This window comes from Mobula hypostoma, chromosome 6 (genome assembly GCF_963921235.1).
Source record: "Mobula hypostoma chromosome 6, sMobHyp1.1, whole genome shotgun sequence".
NCBI lineage: Eukaryota > Metazoa > Chordata > Chondrichthyes > Myliobatiformes > Myliobatidae > Mobula > Mobula hypostoma.
In genome coordinates, this window is record NC_086102.1 from 141,621,226 (window position 1) to 141,647,274 (window position 26,049).

Sequence of the window (26,049 nt, forward strand, 5' to 3'; positions counted from 1 at the left end):
CAACCTTCAAGCACACTTCAACTAATGTTCTTGATATTTATTGCTTATTTATTTATTGTTATTATTTCTTTCTTTTTCTTTTTCATTTTATATCTGCAGAGCTTGCTGTATTTTGTACATTGGTTGTTTGTCCATTTTTCAAAATACGATCATTCATTAATTCTATTGTAAATCTTCTATTTGCTGTGAATATTGGCGAGAAAATGAATTCAGGGTTGTATAGGGTGACATTTATGTACTTTGATAATAAATTTACTTTGAATCTGAATTTCTGTCAAAATAATTATGACACCCGATCTGATGGTGATTATACATGTTGTCCAATGATACAAAAGAATTCTGTTTAATTAATAGATTTAATTAATTTGTGGATGACTTAGAAAGTAAAGACATAGTTATAGTTGCTAATAAATCCAGTTATGGAATTCTTAATATTCTTAAACTTAATCAGTTTAGAATGTGGAAGCTAGTATCAAATAGAATAGCTGAGAGGACTAGCACAAATGCATTTGAGGAGAAGTTAGGTATGCATCTGTGGTCCAAAGAAAGAGTGATATTGATAGAGCCATGATGGAGTGGGGTGAAGAGTGGCGAGAGAAAGATCATGTAGAGAAAAACAGAAACATGACCCTATTGGAATCTGCTCTTTGTTGTAACATTTATTATAAAAGGGGAAGAAAATATTCTTCTTTTCTATGAAATTTACTCTGAAAGTACAACGTGTACGCTTATCACATGTTACCCTACCAGAAGAGAAAGTCATGCATTCATTTTCATCATTTCCATTTCCTTGTGATTCTCAGTGTTAATGGAAGTGGACAGCACTTTTGTAAAAAATATATATTGACATGAGAAATGTTAAAACTGATTATTCTATTATTACCATCAGACATTTACCAAATTAAAAGTGCAACATATTTTCCTCTTCAGCTGTACCTTTCTTAAAGGGTGTAAACTATGAAGGCAGAGCTCTACCATTCCATTCTCTCATTGTAATTCCGCGTGTGCACAGAGAATATTCCTTATAATTACCTTTGCACCAGTCACTCTGTCCTTCAATTGCACTGGCATTCAGTCACACCAAGTTTAGCATTCAAAAATATAATCTTGGCTTTAAAAACTTGTTCATAATTTTAACTATAGCACAAAGATTGTCTAGAGAGCACAGGTAGAAAAATGATGGGTACTGAAAGGAATACTAATTATATAGATTACTACATCAATGCCACAGTTGATAGTGAGTACTGTGTTGGCTATGTTGCATTAGACTTGCACTGGACCTCAAGGTACTGATATTTTTTAAATCTTTAAATAGTCATAAGCTTTCACTAAAATTCATCTGTACAGAGTTGTGATAGTATTGTTTCAGCACCAGAGTTATATTGTAAATCACCACTGAAACAAAAATTGAATGTAGTATCAAGCATGATCTTATCTTACCTTCTTATGATGATGTTCAGGTCTACTGCCTACCAGATACAGAGGTGTTTGGCTAAGTGCTGGTAGTTCTGTTTCTCAATGAAATGACATTCCAAAAAGGCTCAAAAGTGCATGAATGCAACAAACAGTGCCTGCATAACATACAGCACAGAGAAAACTGTAGTCAAAATAACCAGAAATAACCCATTTAAACTTTATTGTTTTAGGCACATTATGACCTGGCTATCAATGTTGCTTTGCTTTGGTTAACTGATGGGGAAGACAGAGAAGACCTTGAAAATGAAAAAGTGTAAGTACCCCAACTGTGACCAATTAAAGATTGATCAATCATGATATCTTAATAGAATAGGTCACTTTTAAACAACCAAACCTTATGCTATGGGAACATATATTAAACATAAAATCACAGAATAATAAGAGCTCCATTTACATCATTTAGGGAGTGACAAAACAGTTTGATGAATGTAGAGCAGTATATGTGGTGTATTTTAGTAAGGCATTTGGCAAAGTTCCCCATGGAAAGCTTGCCTGGAAAGTCATGAATGGGATCTATGGAAACTTAGTAGCATGGATTTGGAATAGACCTGCCTACAGAAGACAGGGTGGTTGTAGCTGGAGTGTATTCTGCCTGGAAGTTGGTGACTAGTGGTGTTCTGCAACGATCTGTTTTGGGATCCTTGCTCTTTGTGATATTTATAATTGACTTGGATGAGAAAGTGAAAGGGTGGGTTAGTAAGTTTGCTGATAACATGAAGGTTGGTGGTATTGTGGATACTTAGAAAGATATAGTAAGTTACAACATGACATAGACTGGATACAGAGCTGGGCTGCTGAGAAGTGGCAGATGGAGTTTAATCCAGTAAAACGTGAAATGATATACTTTGAACGATCAAACTTGAAGGCAAATTCAGGTACTTAGCAGTGTGGAGGAACAGAGGGATCCTGGTGTCCAGATCCAAATATTCCTCAAAGGTGTTATGTGTGTAGATAGGTGGTTAAGAAGGCATACGGCAGTGGTTTTCAAACACAACTGGGTTACTTCTCCCTTGGCTTCCAGACCACATCCCTAGTGCCCACCCCTGTCTTTCTGGCCGTTACATAAAAACTATAAATAATTTTGATTTACAATGCCCAGTAAAAGAAAATAAGAACTGCAAATTTAAAATAATGACAAATAATTGCAAAAATTATTCAAATCTATTTAAGGCTAAAAATAAAACTATTTCTTTAATTACAATAGAAAGCAATTTTCATCAATACTTTAGAGCATACATTAGTAGTCTAACTATTTATTACTTCATTGTGTTTCACCTTTCAGTGAAATAGATGGCTTGGTGCAGTGATATCAGCTTCTCAACATCAGGCTGAATGTCCCTCAGAAGGAATCTCAGATCCCCACATTCAGTAATTTGCAGTCTGTTTTGTTGCATTGAAGGAAGTTGGGTGATTGCTCTCCACTAAATATGATGTTGGAAAGGCACTAAAGAACATCTTGACATTTTTCCACTGTGCAGGATAGTGTTTAGAGATTTATTTCTGCAACCAAAAGTCTTGAAATGATCTTTTGAACCTCTGCTTCAGCTCAAAGTCATTTTGTAGTGAGATCAGTTCTTCCTCCATCCTTCCTGTTAATTTCTCATTACAAGTTTTCAGGAATGGATTTATTTCCCCATTTGGATGAAGAGAGGATCCTGAAATCTCTCTGATGTGTCTTTATGCAGCTCACCCAGGTGGGCACAGGATACTTAAAGATCATCATCTGGTATTCTTTCTTTCTCTTCCAACTCAGAGAGGCCTGGAATTTGGAAAAGGTCGAGATGGTCAATGTTGCACCTAAATAGGGTTAACTTGGACAGAAATGTAAAGGTGACAGAATTGACTTTGATAAGATACAGTCACTTCCTTGCAATTGAAGATTGATTAAATTAAACTTTGTGACTAATGCTGACAAATAAGCAATGTCATGCCTAATAACTGCTGTAACTATGTGTTATAATTATGTGGTCTTGTCAGTGTTAGTCTTTGGTTTGTCCTGTTTTTTTTTGTGATATCACTCTGGAGGAACATTGTATCATTTCTTTAATGCATGCATGCATTTCTAAATGACAATAAGCGAGGACTGAGTGTCCTCATAATCTAATCTAATATTCTTGTATCGATTACTCAATGAAGCATTCAAGGCTTCAAAGAATTTTATGATAGTTTCAAAAAGTACATAGAAATGTCTCTTTTATATAAGCATATAAAAGTGGACTCTTAGCCAGCGAGTCTTTCCCTGGGCAGCAATGGCTAATACTAGAGGACATCCTATTAAGGTGAATGGAGGAAGGTTTAGGGGAGATGCCAAAGGTAGTTTTCTTACACAGGGAACGTTAAGTATCTGGACTGCATTGCTGGTTGAGGCTGATATACAAGAACATTTAAGAGGCTTGGGCACTTTGATGGAAAAATAGAAGGATGTGGACTAAGGATGGAAGGGTTCGATTGATCAAGGAGTTCGCACAACATCATGGGCCAAAGAGCCTGTACTGTGCTGTACTTTTCTGTTCTATTCTAATTAAATAGATAGTCAAAATCCAAAGAGGAACAATTTTTAGTGCATTTTGAAACACAGAATAAATAATCTGTTGATGCTGTCTAAGATCAGAACACCATTCATAGTAAAAATTAGCTTTCGTGGAAAGGCATTATTACTGCTGGAATCAGCAAGTATATGTAGTTTTGAGTTACAGTACTTTTAATCACTAATTTTTTATGTACAGCCTAGTTCTATGGAATGAATAACTTGTTTGTCAAAATATATTCGTGCATTAGAATTTCAGGGTGAAGGGCACCTGCTTGTTTTTCATGAAAAGGAAAATAAAATTCTGAATAGTTCATCTGGGATTTTTGACAGCCTTTGAAATATAAGCAAAAGATGATTGCATTTTGCATATAAGTGATGCTGTAAATAGGATATTGTCTGGACAGTAGAGTTTGGAAGATGTTAAATCTTCCTAGCAGCTACTTTAAATTATTTTGTGTTTAAATTAATTAAAATTTTAAATCTGATTTGATTGCAATTTATATGATACTGATCACTTACTCTTCAATTATTGCTCCTTCCTTTTGAAAAAACTGTTGTGTCTCCTCTCCGAATTCCTCTCTTTCAATAATGAAAACAATGGAGGGTCAAGTGGAATACAGAATATTATACCGCTATTGCAAAACACTGCTACTTTCCTGAAGAGAGCCTAATTTAATTTTATTGACTATAGGACTATATCAAGCCGTGTTCTTTCTAAATACCCAAATAAACTGGAAAGAGAAGCAATGATCCTTTCTTCTTTCGCTGGAATTTTAATGGCAAGTCATTGCATTTTCATTATAGTGAACTATGTGTATCTTTTTATACTGTGATAAGACTTAAAATTATATGTATTTATACAAAAATTTTTTGTCAAATGTAAAATAGAAACAAAAAGTGCTGGAAATATTCAGCAGATTAAGTTCAGGCTGAGAGCCTTTTATAAAAAGATAAATTAAAGTGATAATTCTTCTAATAGTTTCAATCATCCACTTTCATTAAAATCTATTGGAAGGAGTTTCTTTGTTGCAGGTAGTTTGGACTTGCAGTTGTTCCTAATTTTTGAAGGAATAGCAATATTACAGGTTGAAAATAAAAAAGGAAACTTAGCATTTTTAAGAATTAAATACTTGCTCAATGCACACTGTGCCTGCCTTATTTGATAAACCTGTACACCTGCTCGTTAATACAAATATTTAATCAGCCTTTCGTAGCAGCAGCTCAATGCCTAAAAGCACGCTTACATGGTCAAGAGGTTCAGTTATTGTTCAGACAAAACATCAGAATGGGGACGAAATGTGATCTAAATGACTTTGACCGTGAAATGATTGTTGGTGCCATATGAAGTGGTTTGATTATCTCAGAAACTGCTGATCTCCTGGGATTTTCTCACAGAGCAGTCTAGAATTTATAGAGAATGGTGCGAGAAATGAAAAACATAGAGTGAGTCGCAGTTCTGTGGGTGAAAACAGCTTGTTAATGAAAGAGGTCAAAGGTTGAATGTCCAGATTGTTTGAAGCTGCCAGGAAGGTAACAGCAACTCATATAACTACATGTTACAAAAGTGGTGTGCAGAAGATCATCTCTGAACACACAACACATCAAACCTTGAAGTGAATGGACTACAGCAGTAGAAGACCATGATCATATACTGAATGGTCTCTTTATTAGGTACAGGAGGTACCTAATAAAGTAGCCACAGAATGTATATCATTTATTAAAATAGCTAGGACAATGAAACAGATTCTGTGATGTTTTACAAGAACACCATTCATGTCCACCTGGAATATCAGTAAAACTTTGAGATTCAATCCTAAGGACTATTGACCCATTAATGACTTAAACTATGAGGAAAGGAATTGTACAATTTAAAGTCAACAAGAAAAAGAATGGACAAAGGGTAACTGTATATGGCACCCCCATCTCCAAAGTAAGAGTAATCTGTTGAATCACAGTTGGCGGTTATGAAGTTATAGAGTTATGCAGCATAAGAACAGGCCCTTCTATGCTGATGATCATGCCTGTCTATGTCAATCCCAGTGGCCTGCATTAACTCCATATTCCTCCATGCCATGCTTAATGCTTCTTAAACGTTGTTAATGTTTTTGGCTCCACCACCTCCTCCAGTAACTCATTCAGATACTAACTGCTCTTTATGTGAAAAATTTGTCCCCAGATCCCCATTAAAACCTTCTCCCTCTCACCTTAAACTTATGTTCTCTTGTTTTAGACATCCATCCCTTAGGAAACAGACACTGGCTATCTCATGATCTATCTGTATCATAATTTTATATACTTCTATGATGTCACCTCAAAGATTACCTCACTCCAGGGAAAGCGGAGCCAGTCTACCCAATCTGTTCTAGGCTCTGCAATCCAGGAATTTCCTTGTGAATCTTGCTGGATCCTCTCTATCTTAATCATGCCCTTCCTATGGTGTGGTGACCAGAAATGTAGCATCAGTGTAAAAAGCAAACACACTGATGCATCAAACTTCCTGCCTCATTGACAATGTGTTCTGAAAAGGCAGAAGCCTGTGTGTTACGGTGGGATTAGTACTGAGGGCAAGCTTAACCTTCTGGTCAACTTGGGTATAACCTGGACAATTTAAAAATCAGAACTAAATGATACAGGTAACAAGGGATTGTCAAGCCTTTTAGTCTTGCGGTACAGAATAGTGTAAACCATGCCATGAATTGCATCAGGATGAATGCAGATTGTGCTACAATTTGCACTAAAGACATTCCTTTCCAATACAAAATCTACCAATACCATATAGTTTTGATATTTGTAACCCTGATTTCAATTGTCCATTACAAGTCATTGTTTGATCAATTACTTAATCTAATCTATTAACCATTTCCTTCAGTTTTGATGCATAGCACCAAGAGGACTTTATATATTACAGTGAAAGCTACTATTATCCTGAACATTATTCTGGAATTAGGGTGTAAACTGAGGCCATTGCTCCCTCCATAGATTGAGACTCCCAGCTAGGCTGACTAACTTACTTTCAGGAGTCTAAACTTCGTAAGTTTTGGCCTATCATGTAACAAAGCATTCTATCATGGGAGTTTGTGAGAGAAAATGTCATAGTTATTTATCCAGGTCAGAGAATAAAAATACAATGGAGATATCCATAATAATGGATCATCCAGATCTGTAGCCAAAAGTATTTTAAACATTTAAAATTGGATAAAATCTGATGTCAGAACCTTAAAAAAAAGTGTTTTAGCCAGCATGATTTAATTGGAGATTCAAACAGTTTAGCTAATAAAATAGTATAACTTCAATTACTGGGTGTATTACAAGTGCCACATTTCTTTCTTCTACTGTTAAAATCTAAATGATTTCCATAGCCTATACTAATTAGATCATGAAGTCATTTCTGTTAATTATTGTTTAGTGATGTGAAAAGAATTATTTGAAATATTTTGTGTCATGTTATTTATTTCATTGCAATGCTTGCTGTGATTTTTTTCTTCCATTATTATTCTGAAATATTCCTAATATTTCTGAATTCCTCCGTCAAATGCCATCCCCTTTTTTCAATTCCTCCATCTCCGCCTCATCTGCTCTCAGGATGAGGCTTTTCATTCTAGAACAAAGGAGATATCCTCCTTTTTCAAAGAAAGGGCTTCCCTTCCTCCACCATCAACGCTGTCCTCAACTGCATCTCTTCCACTTCACGCATGCCTGCTCTTACCCCATCCTCCCGCCACCCTACCAGGTATAGGGTTCCTCTTGCCCTCACCTACCACCCCACCAGCCTCTGTGGTCAGCACATAATTCTCTGAAGTTTCCACCACCAAGCACATCTTCCCCTACCCCCCCCCCACTTTTTGCTTTCCTCAGGGATTACTCCCTACGCAATTCCTTTGTTCATCTGTCCCTTCCCACTGATCTCCCTCCTGGCACTTATCCTTGCAAGCTGAACAAGTACTACACCTGCCCCTACACCACCTCCCTCACTATCATCCAGGGCCCTAAATAGCCCTTCCAGGTGAGGCGACAATTCACCTGTGAATCTGTAGGGGTCACTTACAGTGTCCGGTGTTTTCCAATGTGCCCTCTTGTACACTGGTAAGACTGACCATCCATAACCTCCTCAACTGTCATGATGAGGCCACACTTAGGTTGGAGGAACAACACCTTATATTCCGTTTGGGTAGCCTCCAACCTGATGGCATGAATGTCAATTTCTCAAACTTCCAGTAATGCCTCCTACCACCCCCCCCTTCTCCATTTCCCATCCCCTTTTCCCTCTCTTACCTCATTTCCTTGCCCACCCATCACCTCCCTCTGGTGTCCCCCCCACCCATTTTCTTTCTTTCATGGCCTTTTGTTCCTTTCAGCAATCAACTTCCCAGCTCTTTACTTCATCCCTCCATCTTCAGGCTTCACCTATCGCCTGTGGTTCTCTCTCCTCTCCCCCCCACCTTTTAAATCTACTCCACTGCATTTTCTCTCCAGTCCTACGAGAGGGTTTTGGCCTGAAATATCGACTGTACTTTTTCCCATAGATGCTGCCTGGCCTGCTCAATTCCTCCAGCATTTTGTGTGTGTTGCTCGGATTTCCAGCATCTGCAGATTTTCTCTTGTTTCTAATATTCTTCTAAAGGCTTTAATCATTTTAAAAAAATCTGTTTTCAGAACAGTTTGCCTGTAGAAGACATTCTTGAACTTTACAGATTTAGACCCTCAAGTTTTCCATTCTGTAAGAGAATGAAGGTAAGATTATCTATGGAAGGATAATGACAATAAAAAAATAAAGTCCTGTTGGTCATGTCATAAATCTTGCTTCAAGGTTTTTTTCTTTAGTTGTTCATTTATTTTGTTTCAAAATCATTTAGATATTATATCAATATGTGTCAATAATTTGAATTACAAGCAAGCAGTTGTTTTAATCATTGATCCTGGTGAGGTACAGAAGCATCACACAACATTTCCACTCTCCATTTTATTGCAACTATTTTGTGTATGCAGCTTTAAAACTAATAGACACATATAACTTTTTCCTATTGGTTGTTCTGAATCTTTAACAGTGGAACAGTTTACTGCAGCTAATTCTTGATTCAGTAGTGTGAAAAATTGTCAGTTTTTATAGTTTGATGCTATTCCCTTAGTTGCCAAATATTGACTTGGTTAAAAGAAAACTATTGTAGCTGTTTATATTTATCCCACTTTATAGCTTTCTCCTTCTTCAAAGAATGAAGTTTTCCTTCCTCCACCATTGATGCTGCCTTCACCCACAATTCTTCCATCTCCCAAACATTCCCACAGCTAACAGTTCCTCTTCTCCTTACCCACCAAAAAGTTATTATCAAAGTATGTATACATTATCCAACCTTGCAATTCATGTCCCAACAGGCAGTCAGAAAACAAATACAAACATTCAAACAAAGACCATCAAACACCCAATGTGCAGATAAAAAACATAACAAATGCAAACAATAAACGAAAGCAGATTGTGTTCTGAACTGAAGTGCACAAAGAGAGTCCTTCCACAGATCCTTAGTTCAGCACAGAGCGGAGCGGTGAACTGAACTGGCCCATTCCTCCCTCAGGCCCCGACATCCCTGACTTTTTCAGTCTGGCCTGGTACCTAAATTGTTGTTGAAACATCAGGTTCAGTTGCTTCAATACACTTTGGCGCCTGGACCCCGCCACCTCGATTTGCCTTGTATCCGACCTTTCCGATTTGGCCTGGCACTTTAATCAATTGAAGCTTGGGTCTTCCCCACCCTTGGCGATGGGCTGTTGCCTCACCTCACCTTGGTTCTGCCACATCGAATTGCCTCCGAGTCCAAAGGGAAACCGCAGGGTATTGTTCGTGAAGATTGTTTACCAGAAAAAGAGTGATTAACAAAGTATTTAGTTGATTTCTTTGCTTCACTGGCCAGAAGTCAGAAGTCGCTGAGATTCACCAGTGCCATCTTAAACCTCAAAATGGAGGAGTAACACCTTGTATTCCTTTTGAATACCACTCCATGAGCCTCTGCATCCAACACATCATTCTCTGCAACATCCGCCATCTCCAAAGGATCCTACCTCCAGACACATTTTTGCCTCCCCCCTCGATCCACTTTTTGCAGGGATCATTTCCTCTGTGGTTCCCTTGTCCATTCATATCTGCCTACTAATCTCCTTCCCAGTGCTTATCCCTGCAAGCAGCCATAGTGCTACACCTGCCCATTCACCTCCTCCATCACCTCCATTCAGGGCCTCAAATAGTCCTTCCAAGTAAGGCAGCACTTCATCTGTGAATCTGCTGGGGTCGTCTATTGTGCCTGGTGCTCCTGATGCAGCCTCCTCTACATTGGTGAGACCCATCGTAAATTGCAGGATCGCCTCGTCGAACACCTCCACTTCCTCTGCCAAAAATGGAACTTCTTGGTGGCCAAACATTTTAATTCCGATCTCCTTTTGGCCTTTTCCTTCTCTTTAGCCTTTTTACGGGTGCAGAAGAAAAACGAGGTAACAACTGATGGTCACTGATTTAAGTTACTGATACATTGAATTTTTTTTATGGAGTTTGTTTCTTGGAATGGAGGTTGGTGACTACTGGTATTCTGCATGGATTGGTGTTGGAACTTTGTTATTTGTTATTTATATAAATGATTTTGATGCAAATGGACGAGGTTTAATCAGCAAATTTGCTGCTGACACGACATTAGGAAGTGTTGATAATGAAGGTGGTTATTGTAGATTCCAGGGGGATCAATTAGGGAAATGGGCTGAAGGGATTTCAGTACAGATAAGTGTGAGGTGATGCACTTTGGAAAGTGAAACCAGGACTTGCAGCGTACTTTAAATGGCAAAGCATAGAGAGTGCAATAGAACAGAGGGACCTAGGAGAACATACAGTAGTTCTTTGAAAGTGGTGTTACAGGTAGACAGAGTTGTGAAAAAGGTATTTAGCACACTGGCCTTCATCAATTAGGGCATTGAGGATAGGAGTTGGAATATTATGCTGCAGTTGTACAAGTCATCGGTGAGGCTGTACTTGAAGTACTGTGCACAATCTTAGTCACCCTGTTATAGGAAAGGCATGATTAAACTGGAAAGAATGCAAAAAAGATTTACAAGGACTTTTGCCAGGACTACAGGACCTGAGTCATAAGTAGAGATTTTCCAGGCTTGGTCTTTATTTTTTGGAATGTCGGAAAGTGAGGAGTGACCTTATAGAAATGTTTAAAATGATGAGAGGCATAGATAAGGTGGATGTCTTTTTCCCAGGGAAGAAGAGCCCAAAACAAGGGGGTATTGATCTGAAGTGTCTACTATTCCTTTGCTTCCACAAATACTGCCTGACTGGTTCATCCTGTAGTTTGTTTTCTGCTACAGATCCTTGCATTTACAGTCTCCCGTGTCTCCTTGTAATTATGCTGTCTTCTGCATGATGATCTGCAGGTCAGACTATTAACTGAACATTTCAGTGTTACAGTAGTACAGTTGTTAACTTTCGTACTTCTGACATTTTTAAATTTGGAAGTTTACAACATTCCCAGGATGCTGCCTGGGTATGTCATTCTCTGTTCTGAGGAGAATGAGAAGCAAGATATAGCACTGGTGCCATCATCAGGAAAGCTGAATATTGTGTATGTGGCCAGGTTACACAACAAAGCTATAAATAAAAATGCTGGAGACGGGAGCTAAGTTAACTGGGTTCTTTACTGACTGAAACCGAACTGAACACACATGTACAGATCAATACGCACCTAATAGCGCATGCTCAATGATGTGTTACTACAACATAAAGTAGTTCCATAATATACAGTAGGCTATATGGTACACTAAAGAATATTTTATCATGGGAACACTAAATATAACCACAAGACATGGTGAATCAATTCCATCACATTGCTGCTATCCCCAAAATAATGAAAGCAATGAATAGCAACCATATTCTTACATCGATTTATTTTCTTCATGCAAGAGTGTATTCAAACTATGTGGCCAACTACAATGGACTGGAATGCAGCGATGACTAGTTGGTAGTTGCAAAAGGCTCCTAGAATAATGCCACATGTTAGAAGTCAGTTGTGGGAGTGTTGCCCTCTGCTCTGCCCTATAGTTATACCATAGGCTTCCTAATAGTCAAAAGGAACTGGAGGAATAGATAAATAAAGATGTTAGTTACTCTCAGTTTCTCACATTGAAATCGATTTACATAGTTTTACCCACTTGCTTAGTGTGTCAGTTTCTCTGCAATTGAATGCTTCAATCTACTTTTCTTACAGTGTCATCTAACATTGTGACAACAGCAAAACTGAATGCTTAACTCTGCACCTCATCATTAAATCATGTATGAATGTGGTGAATACTTGCAGAATTTATGGGATGTGGCTAATTTGAACCCGTCATTCTGCACCCCTTCCTTTTATCTCCTTATGCTTAGGCAATCCCTAGCCAAGTCTATTTTTAGGGTAGTGAGCATTGATGCCAGCAGCACTCTATGGGATGGTCACCACCACCAATGTCATAACCCTACTCTTCAGTAGTTGCCAAAACAAACTTATATCCATCAGCATCATCCGTCTCTTTTGCCACTGTTACAAAAAGCATAGCAGTGAATCTGTGCTAGTGAGATTCCATAAATAGTGTCAAATTAATGAGCAATTAGTCTGTCCCAGCGATAACAGTCAAAGGATAGATCCAAGACATCAGGGACAACCCTCCTTCAGATAGCTCAGAGTGATTTTTTTTCCCACACTCACCTGAGAGGGCTGGGGTCATGGATCAAGATTTCATTAGAACAATGAGACCTCTGATATTAAAGCACTCCTTACAGCACAGCAGAGTATTGTAGACTGAAGTCTGCAGTGGAACTTGAACCTACTGTACAAGCCATGTTGTTACAGAAGACAGGTATGGAAGACCGCAAAGGCAAGGTGGGCTGAATAGCTTTGTGTTAATTTCCAATGATACAATTTTTCCAATTGTGCTTAATGTTGTTAAAATCATGCATTCAATTACTACATTGAGAAATTTTCTTTCTTTGTATAAGTGCTTAGTAAATACACAAAATAGCTGGAGATCTGAATCCCTGTTATAAACCTGATTGCCACTTTGCTGTAGCTCACAGTTAAAGGAATTTTACCAGACATCTGAAGAAAGATTAATCCAATTGTTATTTTTTTCACTCTGTGGGATATACAGCAGGAATCTAAAATTTGTCTCCTCTAAGGAGCATGGTGCAATGTTGCAATTGTTGACAACAAATAATATTTCTCCAAGTGTTGATCTTTGACTCAACTATATTATATGTAGCCTAACATCACTGCCCTGATTAGCACAAATACTAATAACTGGGAGACATCCATTTAAAATATTGGCAAATACTTAATGGTAATCTGCCTAAGTGTGTTGGTTTAGTAAGTCTGATCTGTAATTTTAAATTCACTTTCTCTCTGAGTTTTATTGGAAACTGTTGGAATGTGTGTTTCAGAGAATGCTTGATAGAGGTATTGTTTCCTTTTGTCTTCCAGGGACATGTTCAACCATCTGGTTTGTCCATGCATCCTTTTGCAATGCTGACCGCAGCCTGTGCAGCAGAACATGCTAAAAGATTGAGTGAGTGGGTTATATCCTTTTATTTTGAAGGTTGAGCTACTTAGTTTTTTTCCTCAAGTTTTTCCCAGATAATTTGTACAGTAGGATAGAGTCATAGAGTTATATAGCATGAAAATAAGCCCTTCAACCTCTTTATCCATGTTGCCTTGCAAGCTAGTCCAATCTGCTAGTGTTTGGCTCATAGTCGTCTAAACCTGTCCCATCCATGTACTTATCTAGATGGCTTTTAAATGTTGCTATGGTACCCAATTCAACCATTATTTCTGGCAGCTCATTCAAATACACACTGTCCCTGAACTGTTACCTCTCAAGCATATGCCTTCTCGTTTTTAGCACCTCTTCCCTTGGAAATAGACGATGTGCATTTACCCTGTAATGTCCCTCATGGTCTTATCTACTATCACGTCACCCCCTCAATCTCTTACATTATGGGGCATAATGTCTAGTCTATGCAATGTCTCTTTGTAACTCAGGCTCTCAAGTCCAAGCAGCATCCTCGTAAAACTTTTCTGCACTCTTTTATAGGTTAATAACTTTTCCCTATGACAATATGACCAAAACTGTACCCAACTACTCCAAGTGTAGCCTCACCAACATCTTGTGTAATGGAACACCATTACCCAACTCCTACGCCTCTGCCACACCCGTGACTCTGCTTTCACTGAATTACACACTTGTACTTCTATGTCCTCCTGTTCCAACACACTCACCAGGGTCCTACCCTGGTTCATATCTAAAAATATAATACCTCAAAATTACCTAGATTAAAAGCCATTTGCCAATTTTCAGCCCACATAACTAGCTGAACAAGATCTCCCCCCAAGTAATTTTTATTAACCTTCTGCATTATCTGCAACACTACCTATTCTACTGTCATCCATAAAATTGCTAACCGTGCCCTGTAAACCACTAGACACAGGCCTCCAGTTTGAGAAATAACCCTCAACCATCACCTTTTGCTTCCTACCACTGACCCAATTAAGAAACCACTTCTCCTGTGATCTAACCTTACAGCCTAGCGTGCCATGAGGAACATATCAAAGGACTTGCTTAAGTCTATATAGACAACAACTGTTGCTCTACCCTCCATCCCTTTTTGTTTACCTCTTTGAAGAATTCCAAGTGATTTGTCAGACACTAATTCCACCCACAAAACTGTGCTGATGGTCCTGAACCAGGCCTTTCTTTCCAAACCTTGGTACATCCTATCCCTCGGAATCCCCTCCAGCAATTAACCAGCCACTGATGTCCAAGCCTGTAGTTTCCTGGCTTGTCTTTGTTACCCTTTTTGAACAATGGTACCACGTTAGCCTGTCTTCAGTTCTCCAGATCCTTGCCCGTGGCCAAGGTTGAAGCAAAAATCTCTGCAAGGGCTCCGCAATTTTTTCTCTATCTTACCACAGGGGTCAAGAGTGTGTTAGAACTCTGATAATCTGCTTTCCAATTTGGAAATCCTAAATTTGTCATGTGGCTCACCAAGTGATATTTTCAATGTTCCCTTTAAGCTCATCTGGTTCTATTGCTGCGTTCATTTTAATCTTACTTTGGGTTCACTGAAATGCCACTGAGTAGCATTTTAAAAAAATGTGAATTAACGTTGTTGGATTATCAATAAAATAACATTTGATAGTCTGGAATACCTGCTAGTCTGGCGTGATCAAAGTCCTAAACATACAAGATTAACAGAGACAACAGGAATTCTGCAGATGCTGGAAATTCAAGCAACACACATCAAAGTTGCTGGTGAACGCAGCAGGCCAGGCAGCATCTCTAGGAAGAGGTACAGTTCACATTTCAGGCTGAGACCCTTCGTCAGGCCGACAGGTCCTGAGATTGCTAAGATTAACAGAGTTTTATTTTATTTAGATAAATAACCAATATGTTTTTATTTAATCTTCTAAACTATACACTCGAACTGGAAACTGTTTGAATACTAATTCATTGTATTTGCACATCAGTAGCAAGATTAGCATTGTTTGGTCTTTCTGATTGTTGAGTTGTGAATCTTCCTAACCCATTTCAAATAACAGTTAAGTGACAAAGTTGGTGTGCATTTGAATCACTTGAAATAAGATGAGATTAGGTTATTTGTCAAATGTATATCGAAACATACAATGACATGTGTGGTTTGCTTCAATGACCAACACAGTCCAAAGTTGTGCTGGGGGCAGCCCGCAAGTGTTGCCATTCTTCAGGCATTAACATGGCATGCCGACAACTTCCTAACCCTAACCCTAACCTTCACAATTTAGGAAAGTGTGTGGAAACTGGCACAGCCGGATGAAATCCACACAGTCACGGGGAGAATGTACAGGCCCTTACAGTCAATAGCGAGGATTAAACCCCTGTAAAGTGTTACCCTAGCTACTACGCTACCATGCTGCCCCCTAGTGGCACAGTAGCTGCAAGGAGGCAAAAGCACTTCGTGAACAAGTGGAACAATTACAACAATCTAAAATGGTTACTTTTGCTGTCCCCAATTGTCGTTTAATTACTTTATTTCTCAAATTTTCAAATTTCATTTCAGCTCAGACTTTTGAACTATCAGTCCTGCTACATAACCACTGAATTACCCCAGCCCTAACATTAGTTTAATGCTTTAAAATTTGTTAGATTTTCTTCCAAAGGACTTAATTTTCCATGGTACTCAAGACAACTTCCATGATAAATGTCACAAAGAAGACTTTGACCAGAAAATTAAGTTGATTTAGAATAGATTTCATTTTGGAAATTTTGATTTTAAGATTATTTACAATAGATTGTTCTGAAAATTTCAGTCATGATGGTATACATAGGTGACATAGGATCAGAAGATGTAGAATCCTTGTGGGTTGAGTTAAGAAACGGTAAGAGTTAAAAGACCCTCATGGAAGTTACATACAGGCATCCAAATATTAACCAAGATGTGGGATACACATTACAACAGGAGATAGAAAAGGCATGTCAAAAGGGCAATTTTATGTAGTGATGGAGGCGTTTAATATGCAGATACAGTAGATTAGGAAAATTAGGTGCTGGATCCCAAGAAAGAGAATTTGTAGAAAGCCTACGAGATGACTTTTTAGACCAGTTGTGGTTGAGCCCTCTAGGGGAAAGACAATTCTGGATTAGGTGTTGGGTAATGATTATGGAGCTTAAGGTAAAGGAACCCCTAGGAGCCAGCAATCCTAATATGATAGAATTCATCTCGCAGTTTCAGAGGGAGAAGATGAAGTCAGATGTGTCATTATTACAGTGGAGTAAAGAGAATTACAGAGGCACGAGCAAGGAGCTGGCCAAAGTTGATTGGAAGGGGACACAGCAGGGATGATGGCAGTAAAGCAATAACTAGAGTTTCTGGGAGCAATTCAGAAGGTGCAGGACAGATACGTTCAAAAAATGAAGAAGTACTCTAAAGGGAGGATGAGGCAACTGTGGCTGACAAAAGAATTCGAAGACAGCATAAAAGCCAAAGAGAGACCATGTAATAAAGCAAAAATTGACGAGGTGTTAAAGAATATTGAGAAGTTTTTTAAAAACCAATGGAAGGCAACTAAAAAAAGAAGAGAAAAGATTAAATATGAAGGTAAGCTGGATAAGTACATAAAAGAGGATACCAAAAGTTTTTCCAAATATAAGAGTAAACGGGAGGCAAAGTCAGCATGGTTTCCTTAGGGGTAAATCTTGCCTGACAGATCTGTCAGAATTCTTTGAGGAAATAACAGGTAAGACAGACAAAGGAGAGTTAGTAGACATTGTTTACTTGGATTTTCAGAAGGCTGTTGACAAGTTGCCGTAACAAGATAAGAGTCCATGGTATTACAGGAAACATACTAGCATGGAGAGAAGATTGGCTGACTGACAGAAGGCAGAGAGTGGGAATGAAGGGGGCCTTTTCTGTTCGGCTACTGGTGACTAGAGGTGTTCTGCAGGGGTCGGTGTTGGGACTGCTCCTTTTTACATTATATTGTAAATCAGTGATTTGGAAGGCATAATTGATGGCATTTCAGCCAAGTTTGTGAATAATACGAAGATAGGTGAAGAATTAAGTAGGAATGAGGAAGTAGGGAGTGTGCAGAAGGACCTAGACAGATTAGGAAAAAGGGCAAAAGAAGTGGGAGTTGGAAGATAGTGTGGGGAAGTGTGTGGTCATGCAGTTTGGTAGAAGGAATAAAGGCGTAGACTACTTTCTATTTGGGAAGAAAGTTCAAAAATCAGTAATGCAAAGGCACGTAGGAGCCTTAAACAGGATTCCCTAAAGATTAACTTGCAGGTTGGGTCAGTGGGATGGAAGGCAAATTCAATGTTTGCATTCTTTTTGAGAGGATTGGAATACAAGAGCAAGGATGTAATGCTGAGGCTTTATAAGCCATTGGCCAGAGTGGGAGCATTGAGAGGAGTTTTTGGCCCCTTATCTAAAAAAAAAGATGTGCTGGCATTAGAGATGGTCCAGAGGAGGTTCATGAGAATGACTCCAGGAATGAAAGTGTTAACATATGAGGAGAATTTAATTGCTCTGGGCCTGTACTCACTGAAGTTTAGAAGAATGAGGGGGGTTTTGTTGAAACATATCAAATATTGAAAAGTCTCCATAGAGTGGATGTGGGGAGAATGTTTCTTATTGTGGGTTAGGACCTGAAGGCACTGTCTCAGAATAGAGGGACATTCATTTAGAACAGAGATGAGGAGGAATTTCTTTAGCCCGAGGGTGGTGATTTGTGGAAATAATTGCTACAGATGGCTGTGGAGGCCAAGTCACTGAGTATATGTAAAGCGGAGGGTGATAGGTTCCTGATTAGTAAGTGCATCAGAAGTTACGGGAAGGAGCAGGAGAATGGGATTGAGAGGGATAATAAATGAGCCATGATGAAATGGCATAGTAGCCTAAATGGGCCGAATGGCCTAATTTTGCTCCTATGTATATGTCTTATTATACACTTAATTTCTGTCCATAAGCAATGATATATTTACCATCCCTGGAAATTCGTTACATACGAGCAGACAAAATCTATCCCAATTAGTACAAGTTACAAGAAAGTTTAATCTGCATGAGAATCTAAATGGTATATGGCAGTGTAAATCATTTATTTAATATTAAACTGCCCATATTTTTTTCTAAATAGGTATAAACCTGAAAGTTAGGAAAACTACCTCGAAGCAGAACTGTCTGAGCCTTCCTACCACAAGTCGAGCAGCTGGCCAGCCTCAGGACAATTATAGTGGGATTCAAGAGAATTCTGTATGTACAGTCAATACAGACATTTAAGGAATAGTAAGTAGTGTGGGTGAGAGGAATAGCAATTATTATTAAAAGAATAGACGCCAATTTTTGGGTGAATGAATATCAGTTGCTAATAGCTTGGAAGAACTCTGCTGAAAACAAAATCAATTGCTTTGTTATTGAAGATATTGTGCAAGGTAGGTTGGCACGAAAGTTTGTTATAAATTGGACTCAAAATATTTGAAACCCCAGTCAAGCATATTTTCAGGGTTGTGCAGACATGCATTGTTGCTCTTTAGACTGGAGACTTTAGAATCGTTAAAACTTAAGCACAGGAGGAGATAATTTTTTTCTATCACGTCCATGCTGCCCAAAAATAGAGTCTAGGAAAATTCATTTCCCAGTTCTTGGTCCATAGTTCTGTTAATTATGGCTTTCAAAATGGTCATGCAGTATTCTTCATACATGCTGAGGTTTTCTCCCTCCAACACTGTTCATATTAGTGACGTCTATGTCTCAACTGTGTGTAGTTTAAAATTCCCTCTAAACCTTCTACCAAATAACTAAAATATTATTCCTCAGTTATTGTCCTCACAGCAGGACAGATCCATCTTATTTAATCAGCTGCAGATAATTTGATACTCACATTTTCAATCACAAAACAAAATTGATTTGCATTAGAGATTGTCATTCAAAGCTTCCCCTTTGTAATAGACTATATTTCTGTAATTAAGGATGTTTAAATGGATCAGTTTAACAATGTAGATTTATTTGGTGATCATTAGGTAATCAGCAATATGCTGCATTTATTGAAACAAGTTGATTGGTAGCTTGACTCACAAACTTGAAAAATATTACTAATTCAAGAAACTTGATAATTCCAATGTACTTGGGTGTATTTCAGTTAATGGCTTCATGATCCAGAGCATAGGGGCAATATTGACTGATCAGCGTTATTGATGTTTGAAACCTGATTTTGGAAAATTAAGTAAAGCATGAATGGAAACATAGAATGGGACATTCCCACTGGATGTGAATTTATGTACAAATGAACACTGCACAAATACTTTTATACAGTATGATTAAGAGTGTTACTGTTGTAATGTGAGCATTATTAAAAGTAAGTTAATACTGTTACGTACCCCGTAACTGGGTTGCCAAACCAGCAGAAATGGATCACTCAGTTGGAGTCTGGAGTACTAGAACTAAGAAAGTTTTATTAAAGAAACAAGCAACACAGTAATCGAAAGGATAATAAATGCAACAGTTCAGCAATGATAAACACACATGTGCACAGAATTAAGATAACACCATCAATCAAGCTCTATCGTTGTCTAGGGGTAAATGACCAAATTTCAAAATGACTCAAAGTTCAGTCCAGTTCAGTTCGCAGTAATCGTTGTCATGGCGATGGACAACGTGGGGGAAGAGAGACAGAGAGAACAGGAACAACTGATCATTCAGAACACTGCTTCACTCACAGACCAGCGAGATGGCTCACAAACAGCATTTGGGCGGGTCCTTGGTGATGTCACCTGAGGTCACCGACTGTGACCCCTCCTCCAGATGCGGTCGATCCTCTGCAGTGAACCCGGCACCCAGGCAAGGGCGGACACACACCGGGTTCCCGCTGATCGTACCTTTCCACCCCGGGCGTTGTCTGGTACTTCTCACCCACTCGTGAGAGGCGCACCACTTCCAGGGTCTCGTTACCTCGGGTGGCGTGTGTCCTGCCTTAGCGAACCGGTCCCTTTTTATCCCCCTGCTGGGGTATCGCCTGTCCATCACTTCAAACAGTTCAAGGTTCAAAGGGGGGAGCCGCTCCAGACAGCTCTCTCTCTCCCCCGTTCCTTCATTACACATCTCCAGACGCTGCTCCATTGTTCCTTATCTCTCCTTCCCCTGAGGGCAAGTGGCAGACCAACTGCTGATGCCACTGATGCTAGCCCAGGCCAGCAAACATCTTAATTTTATGTGTATTCTCGTAACAATACTAATTAGGATAATGGGGGGGCGGTTTACTTCCGTTCTGTTTACTTCCAGTGTGCTCTGTATATAGTGTGCCTGCCATGCCGTACGGGTTGTGAAAGCCTCTGTATATACATAATGGTTTTGAAATTTGAGATAAACTTGTTTCTTTGGGTATGAAGTTGTCGAGTGTGCCTTTTTCAAAGTAGAAGTTGCTACATATTTTTGGCGACGAGGTGAACTGGTTTTGTGAATGTATCAGCACGTTTTTCGAACGGGAGCTTTGCGTTTCAGATGGCTACGTTTGGAACTATCGGGGAAATTTCTGGAAGGAAACGAAGACTGGCCAGAGTATGAGGAAAGGTTGGGACACTTTTTCTATGCTAATGGAATTACTGAGGAGGCTAAGAAGCACTCTATTCTCCTGAGTGTGTTTGGGGCAAAGACTTACAAGCTAATAAGGAATTTAGCTGCACCGTGGAAACCGGGGGACATTCCATATGACGAACTGGTCAAGCTCGTGGGGAACCACTACAATCTGAAATCTTCTGTGATTGTCCAACGGTGTAAGTTTCACAGCCGTTTCAGGAAGCCAGGTCAGTCTGTGGCCAATTTTGTGGCCGAGCTTCGGCAGCTGTGGGAGCATTGTGATTTTGGAGTGGTGTTCGATGACATGCTCCGTGATCGATTGGTATGCGGCATTAATAATGACGACATACAACGCCGCCTGTTGTTGAACCCCACTGGGATCTCTAAGAAAGCCTTACAGATTGCCCAAGGCATGGAGGTGACTGCTAATAATGTCAAGGATATCCAGAAAGGACATGGGGGGTCGCAGTCGGTGGCAGTGCACCAAGTCAGGAGGGAGACTGGTAAACAGGCAAAGCGGGTGGAATGTTTCCAGTGTGGAGGGACACACTATGCAAATGGTTGCAAATTCAAAGACACAGTCTGCCATGCTTTTAGCAAAAAGGGACATTTAGCTAGAAAGTACAGAAGTTCAAAGGGTAAGATTAAGCCTGGGCGGGGGGAAGCTCAACAGGATCAGGCAGCCACACACCATCTAGAAGAAGCAGATGAAGAGGCAGCGTGTGCCTACAACATGTTTGCAGTGGAAACAGATGAGGAACCACCTGAACCATATTATGCCACAGTCACTGTCAGGGGAAAGGACATTAAATCTGAGATTTATTCAGGGGCTACTGCATCGGTCATTAGTGAGGAGACCTACAGGAGGACATGGGGGTCCAACCTGCCTCCCATTAGACCGTCAAAGCTCAAACTTTATATGGGGCAGCCCATACCTCATTTAGGGGTGTTATATGTGGACATTTCAGCCGGGGGTCAGAAGGCTGAAGCCAGGCTAGTGATAGCTAAGGGCAGGGGACCCAGTCTTTTGGGTCACGAGTGGCTTCGCAAAATCCGGCTAAACTGGCATGAAATTAAGTATGCGCACACGACGGAGGACATTCTGCAGTGGTACAGTGACGTTTTCAGGGACGAGCTGGGCACACTGAAGGGTGTAACAGTGAAACTCCATGTTGGCCCTGAGGCTACACCATGTTTTTTAAGCCCAATTCGGTGCCCTATGCCATGAAAGGCAAAGTCGAGGAGGAGCTGGAAAGTTTACAGAGGCTGGGCATTATTGAGCCCGTCCAGTTTTCAAGATGGGCGGCTCCCATTGTTCCAACTTTGAAGGCAGGCAAAATGGTGAGGATATGTGGGGATTATATGCTCATGGTTAATCTAGGCTGGAGGAGTACCCATTGCCTCAGGTGGATGACCTGTTTGCGACCTTGTCAGGGAGTAAGCTGTTCACAAAGCTGGACATAAGCCACGCCTACCAACAGCTGCTGCTCGACCGGGATTCAAAGGAGTACGTCACAATTAATACGCACAAGGGATTATTCAAGTACAATTGTCTGGTTCTTGGAGTGGCGTCCAGCCCTGCCATTTTCCAAAGGACAATGGACACTTTGCTGCAGGGGATTCCACACGTAGCAGTGTACCTTGATGATAGTTTGATCACGGGGGCTACGGAGGTGGAGCATCTGGCTAATTTAGAATGGGTGCTGAAGAGGCTCTCAGATGCAGGGCTGCGGTTGAAACACGGAAAATGTGTGTTCCTGGCATTGAGTGTGACTTACCTGGGACACAAGATCACAGCTGAGGGGCTTTGTCCTGTGGAGGACAAAGTGAGAGCTATTAAGGAAGCCCCAAGCCCTACGACCGTCACGGAACTCAGATCATTTTTGGGCATGGTGAATTATTATGGCAAGTTTCTTCCTGACCTCTCAAGGGTTTTGACCCCACTGTATAAGCTGCTTCACAATGACACTAAGTGGCAGTGGGGTGAAGAGCAGGAGAAAGCTTTCAAGGAAGTGAAAGAACTTCTCCACTCAGCGAAGCTGCTTGTTCACTATGACCCAGACAAGGAGATCACCCTTGCATGCGATGCCTCGCCCTATGGAGTCGGGGCAGTTCTCTCACATGTAATGGAGGACCGCTCAGAGAAGCCTATTGGTTTTGCTTCACGTACCCTGACAGCTGCTGAGAAGTGATATTCACAGCTAGACAAAGAAGGTCTGGCCATTGTTTTTGCGGTCAAACGCTTTCATCAGTACCTTTATGGACGCATATTTACAATTTATACGGACCATAAACCACTGATGAGCCTGTTCAGTGATGCATCCCACCGCTAGCCTCAGCCAGGGTACAAAGTTGGGCTCTTACATTGTCAGCCTACCAGTACACTATAGTGTACAGAGTGGGTGGGAATAATGCAAACGCCGATGCACTGAGTTGACTATCTTTACCTGAGGCAACTGTTACTACATATGTGCCTCCAGAAACTGTGTTTTCATTGGAGAGGCTGTCAGGGACACCTGTAAAGGTGACCCAGATCAAGCAGTGGACAAAGAGGGACCCAGTCCTGTCCCAAGTCAAGACTTTTCTTTTACAAGGTTGGCCCAGAGTCGTGGAAGGAGAGGAACTGAGGCTTTATGCCAAACGCAAGACAGAACTCAGTCTGCAGGATGGCTGCATTTTCTGGGGGGTGAGGGTCATCGTGCCTCCCCCTGGCCGTTCACAGATTGTGGAGGAAGTTCATGAGACTCACCCAGGAGTGTCTCGAATGAAAAGCCTTGCAAGATCTTACGGATGGTGGCCAAGAATGGATCAGGATCTGGAGAACAAGGTAAAATCATGCACACAATGTCAGACTAATCAGAATATGCCACGACCAGCTCCTTTGCATCTATGGGAGTGGCCAGACCACCACTGGTCTAGGCTACATTTGGACTTTGCTGGCCCTTTTATGGGGCAGATGTTTCTTGTAATGGTAGATGCGCATTCCAAATGGATCGAAGCTCACATCATGAGCAACATCACAGCCCCCTCAACCATAGACAAACTCAGGCAAGTGTTTGCAGTCCACGGGTTGCCTGACACTTTTGTCACTGATAATGGCCCGATGTTCACCAGTGAACTGTTCAGTGAGTTCATGCAGCAGAATGGCATTCATCATATTCGGAGGGCCCCTTTCCACCCAGCCTCCAGTGGTTTGGCTGAGCGGGCTGTTCAGACAGTGAAGGAAGGCCTGAAGTGGATGACAGGGGACTCTCTTAGCATGCAGCTTTCACGTTTCCTGTTTAAATACCACCTCACACCACAGACTATGACTGCCCGCACTCCAGCAGAAATGCTGATGGGGTGTAGGCCCAAGTCAAGATTGGACCTGCTGCGCTCGGACATGAAGGCAAAAGTGGAGAGAAAGCAGGAAAAGCAGAAGGAGGGACATGATCAACATGAGCGAGAGAGACAGTTAAAACCAGATGACAATGTCTATGTGAGAAACAATCAGCAATGACTGCCTGGGGTTATACTTAAGCAGAGTCGTCCCGTCTCCTATGTTATTAAGCTGACTGATGGGCGTGTTTTCCGCAGACATCAGGACCATGTGCACCTGCATCATGATACTGGCTCAGAGGCAGACAGTTCCATGGAGTTTCCATTTGTGAGACAGACTACGGTGAAAGCATGTCCACCAATGACTTTACTAGAGGGAGAGACGCTGGCAGAGGGGTCAGGGTCCCCTGAGGAGGAGGATGGACATTCTCACGCAGACACACAGACCCCTGTCATGCCCCCAACACTGGACCCAACAGAAATACCCTCACCAGCGGTGCCTGCAGGGTCACCAGGGGTAGTGCGCAGATCACAGCACACTCGTAAACATCCTGACAGACTGAATCTTTGATGGGATAGTTTTTTTTTGTTGTTGTTACGTTGAATGTTGAATCAGTCATGTTTCCTAGATGTTTTGTATTGCTAAACTATTGCTGAGATACTAGTATGTTTTCAGGGGTACACAAGTTAATAACACCACTGTTTTTATTTCCTAGTTTTTACATTTGGGGAATGTTGGATTTTAAAGGGGGAGAAATGTTGTAATGTGAGCATTATTAAAAGTAAGTTCATACTAATTAGGATAATGGGGGGTTTTACTTCTGTTCTTTTTACTTCCAGTGTGCTTTGTATATAGTGTTCCTGCCATGCCGTACGGGTTGTGAAAGCCTCTGTATATACCTATCAGCTTTGAAGTTCGAGATAAAGTTGTTTCTTTTGGCATGAAGTGTCGAGTGTGCCTTTTTCAAAGTAGAAGTTGCTACAGTTATACAGGTTACTGGTTATACTTAGCGTGCTGCAATTAAAATGATTTTGTTGGAACTTGTATATCAGTAAACAAGTGGCCAATCAGGAGAAGACAATACAATATAAGAAACCGGATGCTAAGCAGAGTTTGAATAAAATATTGATTTTTTTTTTCATCTCATGTAAAAAACCAAAATGAAAAAGTTAAACTTCAAGATTTCACTCTTGTTTTTTTGGAGTTAGAAGCAAATTAAAATTGCAATGTGAACATCTCAGAAAAGCACACCATTCTTTTGACTATTATTAATGTTGTTGCTTTTAATTTATTATATTGAGCTCCAAATATTCTTTAATATTCTTGAAATAGGCTTGCAGCCCTAGGTATTGAAGATGGGAGAGATGTGTAGTCTTAGTTATGTGAGATAACAAATTGAGCAAGGTATGTGGAATTGGATGCTATATATTCAAGCTGTAACTGTGTAGTTACAGTATTTACAACTGTCCAATGGCATGGAAAGTTGCTCAGACATGTCATATGAACTAAAAAAGCAGGGCAAATCCAACCAACTAGTAATTGCCTAGACGGTCTACAGTCAATCTTCAGCAAAGTTTCAGAAAGAGTAATATACAGTGTTCTCAAATGGCA

The 26,049-nt window shown here is 40.3% G+C and overlaps 1 protein-coding gene across 4 annotated transcripts in view; it reads left to right on the forward strand.

Moving 5' to 3' along the window:
* Positions 1-26,049, forward strand: part of LOC134347667 (uncharacterized protein C2orf80-like) — a 54,816-nt gene that overhangs the window by 19,383 nt on the left and 9,384 nt on the right. For 2 of the 4 annotated variants that reach the window (XM_063050036.1, XM_063050039.1), the window contains 4 exons: positions 1,647-1,729; positions 4,698-4,785; positions 8,660-8,737; positions 13,498-13,582. In XM_063050036.1, coding sequence (XP_062906106.1) covers positions 1,647-1,729; positions 4,698-4,785; positions 8,660-8,737; positions 13,498-13,582 — 334 coding nt within the window. Of the gene's footprint in view, positions 1-1,646; positions 1,730-4,697; positions 4,786-8,659; positions 8,738-13,497; positions 13,583-18,684; positions 21,045-26,049 lie in introns of those variants that run through there. The other 2 variants (XM_063050038.1, XM_063050037.1) reach the window with 2 other exon arrangements.